This window comes from Geospiza fortis, unplaced genomic scaffold (assembly GCF_000277835.1).
Source record: "Geospiza fortis unplaced genomic scaffold, GeoFor_1.0 scaffold301, whole genome shotgun sequence".
Classification (NCBI taxonomy): Eukaryota; Metazoa; Chordata; class Aves; order Passeriformes; family Thraupidae; genus Geospiza; species Geospiza fortis.
The window spans coordinates 1,035,411-1,052,579 of record NW_005054490.1 but is presented as its reverse complement, the minus strand read 5'-3'; the positions used below and the strand labels follow the sequence as shown (position 1 = coordinate 1,052,579).

Below are 17,169 nucleotides of genomic sequence, written 5' to 3'. Positions count from 1 at the left end.
GTCGTGTTGCTGTGTGCAGCAGTGGATTGGTCCTGCGGTGTCCGTTTTTCTCTTCAGTTAAGTTTGACCAGAATAATGAAATTCTTCTGCATTTATTGGGAGAATTCAGCAAGAATTTATGCAATGTCAATTGCCAGACACTTTCTGAGGTATCCTGGTGTCAGTCCCATGCCTCTTTTCCTACTCCGTGGGATAAAGATCCTCTTGTAGCATGAACCATGGTTATCCATTCTTGTAAAGAAGTAATACTAGGCACAAGTTAAAAAGGCTATTCCCACTTCCTGTGGTGAAGAGTTTGTTTAGTCTCCTGACAAGGCTCTGTCTTTGAGCTCAGGCTTAGAGCTTCAGTTACAGTCTGCAGCAGAAGCAATCATCAGAAAAAGAGATGCAGTCAATGAGGTATTTAAAATAATATGCAGATACATGCCATTTACAGGAAGTACCCAAATTTCAGGATTTATTGGTGCTCATTGTGAATTCAAGGAACACGAGGTCACTCATTTTTACTAATGAGCAGCGCAAACATCAGTTCAGGAAAAGGTAGCTCTAGGAGGCAGTTGCTAAGTGATCCCAGGAAATCTGCCAAGTATCTTACATCTGTTTGATGGACATATTTAGACCAAAACACAGGAGAAAACATCTCTAACCAAACCCCCAGCTGTATCTTAAAAGTGCTGGTTTAGAATTTCTTTTTCTGTGAAAACAGAGCAAGAAAAACCAAAATCTCTTGTCTTTTATTAAATTGTAAACTTCAAAAAAAAAATTGGGAAGTTTAAATTGAAAGAACACGATATAGATTTGCTCTGGCATCACCTGGACACATGGTTTTATCGTAATGATAAAATACAACATAAATACTTTCATAAGAATGGCTCAGCAGTGTTGTGAAATGAAGCACTAGGGAGAGGGCCCCTTCATTTCTGGGTAGAAGTGTGAAGCAGGGGTACAGAATGTCTCTTGCCATAGTGACACCTGTGGGTGCCAGAGGGGATTTGTCCTTCTCTGGCCAAGTCCAGCCTGAGCTGCTGGCAAACTCAGGAGATCAAAGTACTCTGTTCTCAAGAATTTCTCCTCCTCGTGGATCCTCTCCCACTGTTTTTGGAGCCCTGAACAAACAAGAGAGTATGTTCTAGAGACAGCCCAGTGTGCAGTTAAAGTGAGGGTAGATTACAAGGCTATCCCACAAATCACAGACATAACTGAGGTGACATTCAGCACTGGGGCAGTATGGAATGCAAAGGGAGATACTTTCTTAGGTAGGGTCCATGTTGTCTTGAGGTTTTTTAGGTGAAAATTAATTATATTTACAGATGGGGGCATAAATTCTGAAATGCTTCTGAATATATTTTTGACTACCTTAATTAATTGAATGTAGTAAAAAAATTCCTGGATTTATTGACTTACTAGTCTGTGTTTGAACTTTTCACCTGCTCTAGTACGTTTTCCTTGCATCATCAATCATTTTTTTTTGGTTGTACACTTCACGCCATGTTATTAATGTAATTTCGATTTATTTTCTTTTTAATAATAATAGAACATATCTGAATTTCAAACCCAAGATGGCTCAGAAGAGGAGCTCAAGTGGGAGGTCATTCCCATTGCTGCTGCTTCTGATTGTGGTGGCCTTTGTTCATTTAACTGTCTGTCCTTTTACAAAAGTGGAGGAAAGCTTTAACCTGCAAGCTATCCATGATGTGGTGTACCACCAGCTGGACTTGGATAAGGTAAATTGAAAATAATAACTTCATTTTTGTACAGTGTTAAAGATGGCAATTCCCTGCAGTATCTTTAGGATAAATGCAGTGTGAATATGATTTATTTTCCCTTGTTTCTAATTTGCTTATTTTAAGTAGATTCTCCTTTTTGCAGTATGACCATCATGAATTTCCTGGAGTTGTCCCAAGAACGTTCCTTGGACCAATTTTTATTGCTGCTCTTTCCAGCCCGGCTATCTACATACTTTCTGTGCTAAGAATGTCCAAGTTTTATTCCCAGCTGATAGGTATGAGAACTTTGAATCCTCAGAGCTGTCACCCATTAGAGCACCAGTTAAAACATTGTTGCTATATTTGGACCAATGGTTAAATTGTGATATTCTTTTTCACAATGAAGGAAAACCTATGCTATGGTACTTAGGGCCAGCATGGCCATTCAGCTCCCTCTTTGGGAGTAACTAACGGCACACAGAAAGTGTGTGCTAACAAATGTCAGGCAGTGTAGAAAAAACAAGTGTCTCGAGTCTCTTCAGAGAGTTCCCCCCCGTGTACACTTCAGAAAGGATTGTTAACTTTGGCATGGAAGCCAAAGTTAACTAAATGGAATTTTGTTTGGCTTTTTGTTTCTTTGAAGGTAGTTATATTGTGGTATCTTAAATATTAATCTTCAGAACGTCTTTCTATTACATTATATAACATGGCTATTCATCAGTGATCCATCTGATACTACTCTTTGATTCTCATTTTTATTCTCTTGGTAGTCCGAGGAAGTTTGGGGCTCAGTGTGATTTACACCTTATGGAAACTGCAGAAAGAAGTTAGAAAACAGTTTGGAGCAACTACAGCATCAATCTTCTGTCTCATCACTGTTACTCAGTTTCATTTGATGTTTTACTGTACAAGAACTCTCCCTAATGTGTTTGCACTTCCATTTGGTAGGTATTTCATAGGAAAAAAATTAAAATTTAGAACTTTTTTCAAACGTATCAGTAGTTAAAGCACAGGAAAAGTATGGTCAGACCAAATTGACATATCTGCTTGATTTAATTGTGTGATAACAAGACTAAAAAGCTTGAGATTTCATTCTCTTTTTACCATGTATGCTTACAGTGACTGTTTAATCAAATTTTATTGAATCTGAGTACATGTAGGTTTTGTCAGGTGGCTTTGATTAGCTAGAGGTTTGGGTTCACATGTCTAATGCATAAAGCATAGAGCTATGAAAAGGGATGAGGTATACCTGCAGTTCAAAAAAACCCTGTGAACTTGGTCTGCACAGGAAAGGACTTTCAAATGGGATTGTAGAAGAAACTCCAGCTGCACCATCTTCACCTTCCTCTTCTGAAGCTGCCTACAAATGCAGCAATTTCTATACTTAAATAAAAAAAACTAAAAAATCAATGTCAAGCCCTTCTCTACATATGCAGTTTTCCCCCAGAGCTGATGAAGAGGCAAATTAATCACGTGACAGATACTTACTGAGTCACTAAATGCTTCAGTGCAAGTTGTTCAGCTAATAACATTGTGAGGTTGATGTAAGAATCTGTATAGATGAGAAACGATAAACAAAAGCAGATGAATTGTCAGATAAAGTGTCTAGTAATGTCTCAGATAATTTTTGCATATTCAAAAATACAAGTTGTTTCATGATTTTGTACCTTAGTATTTCATGTTTTCCTTAGGATCCTGAGCACGTTACTATGTCAAGATTTAAGCTAAAGTAGAGACAACTTCATCTGTAGAGATACGGTGTGTCCCACCTAATCATGTAAATGAATTTGTAGATCTTTCTCCCTCAGCAGTAGTCTGTAGTCTCATTTATGTGTTTGAAATGGGTTTGTGTTATCATGAATATACTTAGCCAAAAGAATAAACGAACTGTCTAGCTAATACTGAGCAATAATAATTATGAATTGTAGTTAGAGAAGCTTTTAGTACTCCCTTAAGGTTTGTTTTTTTCCCCCCCCCCACCAATAGCTGTTAAATATACTGCCTAGAAAGAGTTTCCATCTGTTCCTTGTGGTTACACTTTTCCTAATTACTTAAGCATCAACAGTATAAAGCTGTGCTTTATTCCAAATTACATTTCTCTAACCAAGGAAGAATTTCTGGACTAGAAATGGTGGGAAGACCAAGAGAGGATTGCTGGGAAGTTAGAGGAACAAGAAGATAGCATTGATTGTTACCCTTTAGAAAATAAATAGTTCAGTATGTTGAGTGATGTGTTTTGGGTTTTTTTTGTTTGTTTTGTTGGTTTTTTTGCAGTGCTCCTGGCATTGACATTTTGGATACAGCAAAAGCAAAGGCCATTCATTTGGTTCTCAGCTTTGGCGATTATAGTCTTCAGATCAGAGCTCTGCATATTCTTAGGCCTCATGCTCCTGATGACATTATTAACTAAAAGAATCTCCATTTTCAAGGTGCTTTCCCATGCTGTTCCTGCTGGAATGTTTTGGTTGGGTAAGTGTTTGCTTGGAAGAAAGCAAATTACATTAAGTTCAAGAGAAGTATGGAGTTTTGACTGATTTATCTGTTGAGTGGCCCTTAAAGGGTTTTTCTGGGGGGATTGGCAGTGAAGAGAGGGTAAGTGGGGTGTTGTGAGTTGTTATTGTTTCAGTTTGATTCTATTTGCTAATAATATGACAAGATTTTTTATTTCTTTGAAAATTTCTATGGAAGTGTGCAGAGCAGAGAAAGCTACTGTGGCCTCTGTCTTTAGATGCTTACAGTGTAATGTCCTGATCTTAAAGAGGCTGAGATATGCAAGTTGACTTCAGTACAATTAATACCTGTCTGTAGCTACTTGTGCATATTATCAGCTGTAATATCTATTGCCATGGTGATAGGCTGAGTCCCAGGATAAAATACAACTGTGTGACAGACAGAGATACCAAGCAGGAGGGTTGTGGGGAGAGTTGCAGTTCAGCTCTGTTCCATTATTAAATTTAACAGCTTAAGTGATCTCCGTGCTGGAGAGGTTGAAAAATTCCCTTGTGTCTACCCATCCATGGAAGACCTCGTGTATATGCACATAAGTACTTAAGCTGCTCCACCAGCCCACCTAATTAAAAATGCTGTTGTCAGATATGTGATGGTGACCCCTGGCAGCATGCTGTCCCTTGCACAGAGTGCACAATAGAAACACTAAACAGTTATGCCAAATGCATTTGGAGGCACCTCATGATGTAAGAGTTTGGAGGTCCAGTGGGAATTAACCACTGGCACTCCCCTTTCCTGTTTGAGCAAAATCCTTAAATACTAGAGCAGTTTGCACAGAGCTGAGTGGAGGAGATAGGGCTGACAGTTTTGCTGCTTTCTTTTTGCCTTTCATCCCCTTTTCTCCCTCCACCTAACGAATAATAGCAAACTTTGTCATTGTTTTTTTAACTTAATAAAAAACAATTGTCGCTTTGCAATAAAAGTTTATTTAGTACTATTTGAAGATAACATGAGCTTCTTATTGTTCATTACATTTAATGCTCTTAATACTCTTCTAAAACAAATCTCAATTAAACCCTTTTTTTCAAACTTGGGGTTGGAGTGGGGTGAATCCCAATTGGATTCATGTCTAACATGCTTCTTTAAAGGCCTCTGTTCAGAAGTGCCTCCCTTCCCTGCACGACAGACATATTCAGCCTTCTCTGTGGTTTTGGGTGAGGCTTACAGTGCATGTTTCAGTTTATGTTGGTCTCAATGTGCTGTATATGTTCTATTTGGATGTGCTAGTTTGCTTTTCCCTGGTTTTTAGCTCATGAAGATTTGTATCTCTTTAATTCTTTTAGGGCTAACAGTTGCTGTGGATTCTCTATTTTGGAGGCAGCTTGTGTGGCCTGAGGGGAAAGTGCTCTGGTATAACACAGTTTTAAACAAAAGTTCCAACTGGGGAGTATCCTTTGAAACATCCAGAGAAAAAGAACACTACCAGCCAAAGCAAAGACTTGATGTGACTTACTCCTGAGACTCAGGGTGTTACATTCTACTTTTCATTATTTAAAACTTAGAAGAGAGTGTCTGTCCCTTAGGTGTTTCTGCAAATTGTAAGTCTCCTCTGCTTTTTCTTGCCTCTTGGTGTTCTACCAGTATAAAGCCAGGTTTCTTCCCCTTGGTGTGTTTCATGTTGCCCATCATTAGTGTCATTTGATGCGTCTCTGTTGGGTAATGTGAATGTAATTAAGCAACTGCTTTTAGTTCTCCAAAGATGAGACAGAAAATGAAAGGCTGGAAGAATGTGTATACAAAAGTATACTGCATATTTGTAAAATTTGTGAGTACTAATGTTACTTAAGAATACTGAAGAATAGTTACTTTACTGTTAGCATCCTTAACTCTTTTCACCTTGAAGACCTCTCCCTTCTTGTGGTATTTCTATTCAGCCCTGCCTCGTGCTTTGGGATGCAGCATAATATTTGTACCTTTAGGGGTAACAGAAAAGAGAACTCGGATTTTACTTTTGCCAGCACTGGGCTTTATTTTCTTGTACTCATTTCTCCCACACAAAGAGCTGCGTTTCATCATCTACACTTTCCCTGTTTTCAACATAGTGGCTGCTAAAATGTGCTCACGAATGTAAGTTCAAAATCCTGTTAGTTGTTTTTTTTCCCTCTGAAAATGCAAAAGGAAAACTATTAGTACCATTTTTCATCTTGACCTCTGGATCATATTGAAATATTCATATGCTGTAGAAAGGAGTTTGAGGTCTTCATACCCATTTGACTGCAGAGAAAAGTGGAAACGCAGAAAAGTCAAATGCTTTGGTGGGACTATTTGGGAAGTCTGGAGGAGAATTGAGAATGGAGCCCTAATTTTACTGTTACGTTGTTACAATGCAGTTTATTTACCAGAAAAGAAGACTTACTCCAGTACTCCTGAGCTGTTAACACAGTTTACCTGAGGAGATCGTTTAACACACAGGCGAGGCTTGTGAAACATGGAATTAAATATTTCTGTTTGGGTATATTGAGTAAACAAATTGAAGTTCAGAGTTTAACTTCTTTAAAAGAGAATATATTCATAGCTGAAACACAGAAATACATAGCTTTATTGATAAGTTTGTCTTAGTTTTATTAATGAGAGTATTCTAATTTAAATGTCACTAGAACTTAATCTTCTAGAAATTGGTATTAAATATATGCCATACAGAGTTAATAAAATTTCTGTTAATCTTTATTATCTAGAAGTGGAGTTTCTGTAACAGTTGTGCACAGTAGTCAGTGACCAGTGTGAAAGAAAATAACAGTTTATTCTTCCTTGTTTTTCTGTTCCTCAACAGTCTGAATAACTACCGGAGATCCTGGCTGTACAAACTTGGATCATTCTTTATTGTAATGCATCTTCTACTCAATGCTGTTTATTCAGGAACATCTTTGTACGTTTCACATTTCAATTATCCTGGAGGAGTGGCAATTCAGAAGTTGCATGAGTTGGTACCTTCAACAGCAGGTATGTAAAGCTGGCTGGAGGTATGTTCACCTAATCTTAATTTCAGTATATTTTTTCATGTATTGAATACTACTCTTCAAACTAGGTACACACATCTTCTTTGTTAATATTTTGTTAATTTATTATTAATCAGAGTGTACTTGGAAGAATTTTGAAACTGTATTCTATTTTCTTTATTTATGTAGATGTTTCTGTTCACATTGATGTGGCTGCAGCGCAGACGGGAGTTTCTCGGTTTCTAGAAATCAATTCCGATTGGAGGTATGTTCTGAATGAGGTATTTTCGTCTGAGGACAGTAGCCTGCTTTTTCTTTTTTGCATATGCACAGGGACAAGCACTGCAAACACAATTTCTGGTCCAGCATATTTATTAAACCAGCTTAAGAATAATATAAATCTTCAGAGAATTTTTGATGTCTGCAGTGCTGCCGTTTCAGAAATAAAGCACTGCAGTGTTTTTTCATTGTTTTGCCTGTATAGCATAGAATATTTCAAAGGACAAGAGGAAATGGCCTCAAGTTGTACCAGAGGAGGTTTAGGTGTGATACTAGGAAAAATTTCTTCATGGCAAGGGTTATGAGTCACCATCCCTGAAAGTGTTAAAAGTTTGGATATGGCTCTTGGGGCCATGGTTTACCGGTGAATGTGGTGGTGGTGCTAAGGTGACAATTTGGCTTGATGCTCTTAGACATCTTTTCCAACCTTAATGATTCTGTGATTCTAAAGACATCAGAAACAGCGCAAAAATTGTTAGCTTACCAAACTTTATACCAATGTGTTTAATGCAGCTAGGTCTGATACCCCACTAGACCTTGTGAAACAGAGCTTTCTTGGCAGAACAGTGTACATAATTATTTGTCTGAATAATGTGTGGCAATGTGAGGCTCATGTACATTTTAATATTGAAAGTCTGTTTTTATGTGGAACATCCCTCATATAGATGGCATTGAAGCTGCTGCTGTGAACACATTCATTAGCTCTGAGGGAAGGCTGTTGAGTGCTTTGTTACTATGACCAGACACTTTTTAAAAAGAGTTAGAATATTGGAATGAATAGTAGGAGACATTGTGAGGTGGCATCATTTGCTTTTCAGGATGAAAACCAAAAAGTAGGCACCTTTCTGATTTTTAAGCCTACCTCTTCAGCTGAGGCATAAGGTTTTAATTTAAATGAAAATTAACTCAATGAAAATGATTCATTAGAAGGTGACACAAAGCCTCCCTTCATACTGCACAAAACAAAAGCAATACAAGCAGATTTTGATTTAAGAAGTATTCTGAGCCTAGAGTTCTTTTTCCCCAGTCACAGTATTCAGGATCAGATGAACATAATTTAATTACTGGTATGTTTAGAGATAAAAGTACTTTGGAAGTAAAGCAGAAGAAGGGGAAAATGCTTCTAGGGGAATTACAAAAAATCATCGATCTTGCTATGCCTTTTTATTTCCAAGCACTCTCATGATGATGGTACAGACTGTTAAAAGCCTTCACAATTACTGATCCACTGTTTATTTCAAATTGGTTTTTTGTATGCTGAATCTAGAGAAAGTCTTAAACCATTAATTGGGAGGAGACATTAAGCTGTTAGAGTACAAGGGATAGAATGTGCATGCTAGCTAAAATGTTTCAATATTTGGGGTATTAAAATATACTTAAATACACACACTACTCTGAATACAACTCTCCTCTCTCAGTAGTGCTTCATTCCAATGAGCTTTTTGAGTTGGTGAGTGTTGGATTGCTTTGGGTTTGTAAAGCCTGGTAGGATTGGAAGGTGAATGAATAATATCCCTGTCACTGATAAATGTTTCATGGTGTTAACAGCTACAGAGCAGTTTCTCTCTCACTTTTAACTGTACTCAGCAAAACAAAGGCTAAAGGAAGGGCTCATTCAGCATAAAGTTTCACATTAAAAAAATCAGACAAAATCCACAACTGAGCATCATACAAAGAACTACCACTTGGTCTGACAGCACAGTGTAGTGCAGAGTTTATTGGCACCAACTGTCCATTTTCTCATTGTCCAAGAAAGTGACATCCTTTCAGATGGGTGAAAACTTAACCTCTTCACTGACAGTATACGTCAGGTGGAAACTGATTAGGGATGGGGTTGCTGTGAAGGCTGATGATTCATCAGATAACTGCAGTCCATAAATGAAAGTGTCTTAAAGTTATCAGCTTTCAGTAGTGTGCTCAGATTAGATCTATTTGCCTCAAGAAAAATGCAAGCAATGTATTATTTTTCTTCAAAGGGTGATTGAAAGGAGCTTGATGCAGGTTCTTACACGGAACAGGTGTTACAATCTTGTTTTCAATTAGTGCAGTCTCTTTGAACCCTGAATAAATATGCTATGTAAGCTTAAAGTATTTAAAAATAATAAAATTTAGAAATGCATGCAGCCAGATGAAAGGCCTTTTACTTGCTGATGAAGAAAATGTGAAATTAGTAGTTGGTAAGGTTGTTACAAAGTAATGCTGTTCCTTCTGCCAGTTTGGATATGTCTACCAACCTAAGGGCTATTGTGATATTTTTGGAAATAGCAGGTGAAATTAGCATGCAATTGTTTTAAAAGTAGAAAACACCTGTTCAGTGTGCAGTCTAATTCTGCATTATATGGTGTATTTAGTGACACTTATGAATTCTGTCAGCCTGGGGTCCTTCCTCAGTTGCCAAAATTTTAGTTAACAATTCACACAATACCTCTGGTTTTCTGTGAAGTACTTCCTTCAAATATCTTAAATGTTAATGACTTCCCTGTCAGGCAGCATTATAAAAATGTCAGTAGAGATTTTTTTCAGGGAATTCAGGCAGATGAGAGGCCAGGCCTGCAAAGATGCAGGGTGGATTTAATCCTAGGTGGATTTAAGGGTATGTAGGGCTGGGACTGCACCGCTTCCTTACCTGTGTCCATGTCTGCAAGGAAAGTCATGGCCTGAGTAAGATGCCTGTGAAATGTGTGGAAGGATTCAGGTGCCTAAGAATGGGAGCTCCAAGTGCTGGTAGAAAACAGTTCACAGAACAGGGCAACAGAAAAGGTGAAGAATGGGGCACTGCTCTTCACTGAGTTACAGAGCCTAACAGTGGTTTATGGAGTGTTTTGGAGTGAACTTACCTCTTTCTTCTACTTTGAAGTTGCTGGATTGAGGACTCGATCAGGCTGCCATGTCCAGTATGAATATCCTAACCTTTAAGATATAAATTGCACCTGACTCTCCTCAGTGAATGAACAAATAACTATTGCAAAGTAGAACCATGTCCTCATGAGACAGTGAGGGAGGTCTGTCTCAATTCCTAGAAGATTAAAGGGGCTCATACAGCTCTTAAGAGATAATGAACTTCAGTTTTGGGCTTAGACCAGATGAAAACTGGCTGAAACTATATCTTTCACATCCCTGCCAAATGGCTAAGTCACTTGTTTTCTCATCCTGTAAATTCCCTCAACAGCTAGATTGAACATAAATCCTTTTAAGAAATAACTCTGAGTGTACATAATAAATAGTCCTAGAACTCAGTAGTTACTTTTTTTTAAAATTCTATATATAATTTATATGTATTCTTGTACTTAAACAGTTTATAAAAGCTGGCCCAAAGTGACCTGCCCAAACATGTAGTAGATCAGGGAACTGAACTTAGAAATAACAAGTGCCAAATTAGTACTGTAATTGCCAGGCTCCTTCTTTCCTCCAGCATTCAAGGAGGTCTTCTCCTGCTATTCTCTGAGGCTCCTACTCTAATGTATGACTACCAGAAGAAAAAGGTTTCTGCTTAAGTACCACATAAGGTATTTTTTAGAATTACTAAAAAACCCCACAAACAAAAAAAAAGCAGCAAAAAACCCAAAACAAAACAAAACCACCTCCACCTTTCTCCAAATGCAATTCTTATAGAGTAAAATGTAAAAATTGGTCCAGTTAACTACAGTCTTAGGTTTTGGAGTCCTTTCTCCACTAAATTGAAATAGGGAACTAGTAAGAAGTTTTCTAGGAGTCGTGATTTATATCACAATAGCAGCAGAAAGACTTGCATGGAATGACTGAGTCCTTACATTCTTCAAAAATACTATTTCCTCCTCTAGTACTATTTCGTCAGGAGATATAACTGAGAATGTTGGTTTATTTTTGTGTTTCATCTTGGATGCCTCTGCAATAATAGCCATCTTTAATAGATAAAGCAAGGAATAAAAATAAATCTTATTTGTTCTTTACAGGTATGACAAAAGAGAAGATGTTAAACCAGGAGACCAGTTGATGTTTTCTTACACACATATACTGATGGAAACAAATCCTCTTCAAATATCACATTACAAGACAACCCACAGGCCACTGGCAAATATACCTGGCATCAGTAAAATTGGGTTGAACCTTACTGCACTACCTCCTTTTACTTTAAACTTGAAACCGAAATTAGTACTGTTGGAAAAACTTCCTCTATCATCTTGACTGTGAATTTTAAGTGTCTTTTGATGTGCTTTTGCTGATGATTGAACTATATAAGACAGCAGCAAATTGTCATTCCAGCACTGCAACTCAGCTTCTGTGGAGAGGCACAGAAAATCTCTGTACCACTTGGTATTTAGCTCCGTCCTGTTTCTTACTAATAATACAGTGCATTCCCAGTCAGTATATGCTCAGTATACTGAGTTGTATCGTTAGGTATGTTTGATAGAGGTTGCCTACAATTTTAGTGGTATTAAGTAAAACCTGTCTACTTGGTTTGGTAGTCTGTTTCATCATGTAGCACAGGTATGTCCTAATTGTCCTGTATAAGATGCAAAACCAACAGGTTTGTGCTAGGGCAATAATTTTATATGTAATCTGTGTGTGCAAAGATGTATTACTTTATGTATCTGCAGGATTGTAACCCCCTCAGCTGTCAGATTGCCAGTGTGAAACCCAACCATGTTATAAACATAGGAAAGCCATATTCATCGTTGCTTCATCCTAATACCCAGTTGTGCCCTGTAGGCTACCAAACTAATGAAACATTCACTTAAAAAGCAGTTGGACCTCTTGACAAGCACTGTTTCATAACAGATTTGAGTACTAAGGATGATTATCTTCATTCCAACAGTTAATGTAAAAGCAGTAACTTGGATTTCCTGGAAAAAAAGAATCTTTAAAATAATTTTTCCCCTCTTCTGCTGTAATGGTATCTTAATTTGCAGTGTAAAAATTACCTATGAAAATGCCCACTTTAAGATACGTGCTGTTTTCCTTTTTTTTTATTAAGTAATCCCTTTGGAAAGGAGTACTCTGATGTGCCATGTGCTGCATTATATAAACTAGGTTAAGATTGCATGCTCTGTAGTTTCTTTATTAGATGTTTTTGTTAAGGATGTCTGCATAGATTGCTGAATGGAACAAGGAAAAAAGGTTAGAATTCTGGTTAGGGCCAGTTGTAATATGACAGAAGTTCCATTAGTGTAAAATGTCAGAATCATTGAAAGTATCATGGGCAGAAAACTATTCCTTGCTGACTGAATACTTGAGTAAAATATAATTATGGAATAAAGTGGTTTGGTTTTTTTTTGTTTTGTTTTGTTTGTTTTCTTTTTATTCTTAAATTTGCTTGATTCAGGAACTACCTTTACCTGTGCAAGTTTCAGTTTTTAGGACCATGTTTTCTTTTTGTCATCTAGATTACATATCAGTGGAACTGATCTGGTGGGGTGGGGCCTGCTCCCTCGAGGGTGGCTGTTGTTGCCCAGGCTTCCTTGGCCTGAGCAGATCTGGCAAAAGCAACCTGCAGAACTTGTTGGTCCAGTCTCTGGCCGCTCTTGAAATTTAAATCATTCAAGTATTATCTATTTGACTTGTCTTTGGAAGAAAACCTAGCTTCCTCCAGAGCCAGTTTAAACATCAAACAATTCCCAAGAGACAGAAGGAAATACATGTGCAAATAGCTGCAAATTTGGAACCACACAAAGGAAAATTTTGTTTAAGGACGTAGGTGGGTCTTCATGTTAAGGCTAATCACTGACTTATGTAACTCCCCCACACTGGAATCCACAACTCAAGAACCCAAACTTGAATTTATTCTGCCCAGGTGTATACAAATGTCTGTGTGGTTGCTCCAGCTTTCCCAATCTCTGGCTGTCAGAATCCCTCTGCAGTAACTTGCTTCTGTCACCTACAGAGAAAAACTAGGGCCACTGTGTTTGCAGAATAGGCATCTGAAGCTACTGTCTGAAGTGGCACTGAATATGTACACGAGGTATTTGAAGAGTTTCATCTTGCTGAATTTCATATTCACATCATAGAATCCTTCCACAGACTTTGGTGTGTGCATGCTGCCTGTGGGACTTTAACCAGTGATAGTGATCAGCTGTGGAGCTCAGGTCTACTACTGTTCACAGCCTCATCACCCATGGAAATAGAAGCAATCAGCTCAAACTGCTGTTTCACTCTGTTTGGGGTAGAGAAAGATAAAATACATACAAGGAGACAGGAAAGAGATACTGAATTGCAGTTTTGAAGAGTGTCTGAAGTTTATTTGTGTACTGTTACATCTTGTCCTCCATCTGTGGTTATTGAGAGTGCTTAGTTTGAAAATCTGCAACTTTGGTTTTGTAGCTAAAAGGGCTAGATTGTGACCCAGGCAGTGCATGGAACACCACAGTACCTGTGGCTGTATGACCTCTGTAACATCATTGTATCAAGGCAGGTTTAATTTGGATTATAGGAAAAGGTTCTTCACCCAAAGGGTGGCTGGGCACTGGAACAGGCTCCCCAGGGAAGTGGTCACAGCACCAAGCCTGACAAAGAGTTCAAGAAGTGTTTGGACAGCACTCTCAGACACATGGTGTGTCTCTTGGAGATGTCCTGTGCAGGACCAGGAGTGAACTTTGATGATCCTTGTGTGTCCTTTCCAAGTCATGTGTTCCTTTCTAGCTATGATTCTATGGGTAACTGCCTCAGACACAGGCCATGACTATCATGGTGGCCCTCACTTGGAATAAGCAGGGGCAGCTGGCAAACTGGGATGAAGATTACTGCAGTTTTTCCCTAAAGCCTGCTTGAATAAAACAAGCAATCCTTGGAACAGAAACTAAAGCCATCTCTCCTTAAATTAATTTTCTCATCTCCAAGTCTTGTGTTGCCTTTCTTTAGCTCCACAAGAAAAACAGAGCTTCTTTTCTCCTTTAATATAAATTAATATTCAGTGTACTTGCATGGAAGAAAAAAGTGAGTTTAAGTTCCCTTAAATACAAGAAGGCATAAAGGAAGTCTCCTGCTCCTTCTACAAACTTGAAGTGGGGTAGTACAAGTTCTGCATTTGGGTGACTGCATCAGGAGGAAGCATCAGGTTAGAGAATGAATGGGGCAGGTAGGAGGACAGTGACTGAAAACTTGGGATTTTTGAAAGGACTTTAATAAATTTCTCATGCTTATTTAAGTTCTTAAAAGAAAAATACCTTTTGACTTGACTGATTACAATAAAGTTCAGCTTTTCTTAATAAAAACAGAAATAAGGTGAGCATGTTGAAGTAACTGAAGGTTGAATTAACCTAAATAAAGCAATAAGATAGTACAGTTAATCTATAATGCTGGTGTAGAATGAGATTTATTTCAGGGTGTGTTGTTTAAACTCCCCAAGAGTCAAATGTTGTGTAGCATCATACATTGCTCTTTTAAGTTTGATTTAATTTCTTGGAAGCAATGCTTGTTCCTATAAAAGTCCAACAGATTATTTGGACAAACATATGTCACCATGCCATTTCACTTGAAGAAGGTGAATAATCGGAGTCTTACAGCCTGAGATGTAGGACATTCTTGTTATAAAACTAAATAAAGAAATTGCATGAAAAAAATGTTGTGGAACTTGCCAATAGAGGACATTTCTGGAAGCTGAAAGTAAAAGCTGCTTCAAAACAAAGGTGACTCTTGCATCAAGAATCAGAAGAACTAAAGATCAAGGAACAACTTGCAGTTCACAAAGTCTCTAATATCAAGAGCTGGAAAAAATCAGACTATATATATCTTGTACCTGCCCTAAGTACTTGCTGTGGGTCTTCTTCTTGATCTAAATTGGGGTGAGGAGACATGGAGAATGGTTGTCTTGGATCTGACATCAAATACATTTATCTGCTACCACTGAGGAAAAAAACAGATCACATCTCAGGTTCTAACCTTGTTTATCCATCAGAACACAACCTCAATGCAATCTATTTGTGCAATGCATTCTGAAACATTGAGCACACTCCTTTTTCTTGCTCCCTGGCCATTTCACACATCCTCTTAGTGATACAGGTTACACATTCAGAACAAAGCTTGAGATTGTGCTGCTGCTCCTGCAGTTACAGTTGTTCCAGGACCATTCTTATTTTCCTGGATATTTCTAGTTCTTCTAATATTAAGAAACATGGAAATGGCTACAAGTTCTCAGCATTGGTTTGCTGTATCAACTTCAATGCAAAAGAGAGTGTTTCCCTTGCATCTGACAGCATTTTTAATAACTTACACAGAAATTCCAGAAATCATAGCCTAATGTTGCTTGCCTTTACTACATGTGCTCAGACTTACATACTCCCATTCTAGCACCACCCTCAAAGAGCATTCCTTTGTAGTATTCAAAGGCTCCTTCTTCTACAAGTGACTTCACTTTCTGTTCGCAAGAAAAGAAAATTTTTCATCAAGCAGAGCTTATCATTGATGTAAGCAAGAGTGTTTAGCCACAACTATCTCAGTGAGCTGGTTACATAATTAGTCTCAACTATGCCAAAACTAATGTTAAGAGGCTGTTAAACAGTGAGACATGAAATGCATCACTACCTGCTTAACATGTGACACCAAAGATTAAAAGGATATTTGCAAAAATTCCTTATGCTAAATAACAAATATCTCTACAAAGGTTTTCTTCATTTCCTATTTATATATGTAGGATTTCAAAGTGTAACTGGTCCATTTTTGTATGCTGCTACTTTAGATCAGCTCTTTAGATAACCATGAGCAACTATAACTACTTTTTGGTTGCTCATTTCATACCTTTATGATATAAAGGGAAGCCAGTGTTTCTTTCGAAATTCTGCATCTTACTGTTATAGGCAGTCTTTCACCAATTCTACTTTATTTCAGCTACAGCTGTCCTTGGTTCTGTACCAAGGCTTCATCTGTCTGTGCCAAGTATAAGATAAAAATTGCTGCCTGAAATGGAGTCCACCTTTTCCTTTAAAACTGCCAACTTAGGAAGCTGGAAGAAGGCATTGGTTCATAGATTAAATAAAAGAGTCAGGGACAACTTAAGCAAAGATCCCATCCTTAGAACCCAAGTTGATACCTGAGTCAGGGACATCACTGTGGTCACTATTTCTGGTTGGCATACTCATTTTATGAAATCACTTTTGGGTCAGCTTTGCAATGAAACCAAGAAGGTAAAGAATCACTCCTTCTTGTTGCTAAGAATAAAGCAAAAGATGAATATGTTTGTGAAAAAGTAAAATGCTTAGTTTACAAAATCTAAATAATCTAAAACTAGAAAGTGTTATTTGTTAATTGTGTATTATAGATATGTGTGTGTGTGTGTGTATTTAATTTTCCTATGTTTGGAGGTAATGAAATGAAAATTTAATACGGTCAGCTCTGAGTAATGGCGGGAAAAAAAATAGCTACTTTAAGGGAGAAATCTCAAAAACTATAAACACCTACTCTGAGCTGTCATCAATTCAATCAATTACATCCTTACACTGGTCTTGACACTGCTCTAGTTAAGATTTCAGTTCTTTATAAATTCAGAAGCTACTTTTGGGAAGCAAGGGGAAACTATGAGTATTGGTTGTAAATGCTCACTGACTAAATTCCAAATAAAAACAAACAAATGTGGGGGAAGCATTATCTCAGGTTTCTGAAGCATAATATACATCTCAATAGACACTTTCCATTATATACCCTTCACAAGACCTGAGTTCTTTGAAAAGGCTCTTGCAGATCTCAACTTCTTCCCCTTCCTACCTTTATTACTAAAAACTATTTTTTCTGTATAGTTGCCACACCTGCCTACTTTTAAAAGAAGCGAAAGC

General features: G+C 37.7%; 1 protein-coding gene across 3 annotated transcripts; it reads left to right on the top strand.

The window, feature by feature from the left end:
* The first annotated feature begins 1,516 nt into the window (after positions 1 to 1,516).
* Positions 1,517 to 12,684, top strand: ALG12 (ALG12 alpha-1,6-mannosyltransferase). Of its 3 annotated transcripts, XM_031063238.1 has the most exons (10): positions 1,517 to 1,724; positions 1,870 to 2,002; positions 2,477 to 2,650; positions 3,981 to 4,175; positions 5,498 to 5,506; positions 5,576 to 5,601; positions 6,058 to 6,281; positions 6,985 to 7,154; positions 7,340 to 7,415; positions 11,362 to 12,684. In XM_031063238.1, exons 1-10 carry the CDS (start codon positions 1,560 to 1,562, stop codon positions 11,591 to 11,593), a joined length of 1,404 nt encoding a protein of 467 aa, XP_030919098.1. In that variant the 5' UTR covers positions 1,517 to 1,559; the 3' UTR covers positions 11,594 to 12,684. The 3 variants fall into 3 exon arrangements, with proteins under 3 accessions (XP_030919098.1, XP_005428578.1, XP_030919099.1); XM_005428521.2 differs by having other exon boundaries at positions 5,498 to 5,601; XM_031063239.1 differs by having other exon boundaries at positions 1,533 to 1,724; positions 1,854 to 2,002; positions 5,498 to 5,601.
* Positions 12,685 to 17,169: the final 4,485 nt, after the last annotated feature.

Coding starts and splice junctions, on each gene's coding strand:
- ALG12 (XM_005428521.2), top strand. CDS start 1,560: ATGGCTCAGAAGAGGAGCTCAAGTGGGAGGTCATTCCCATTGCTGCTG. Junction 5,602..6,057: donor ACAAAAGTTCCAACTGGGGA/GTATCCTTTGAA, acceptor TTCACCTTGAAG/ACCTCTCCCTTCTTGTGGTA. Junction 7,155..7,339: donor GTTGGTACCTTCAACAGCAG/GTATGTAAAGCT, acceptor TTATTTATGTAG/ATGTTTCTGTTCACATTGAT.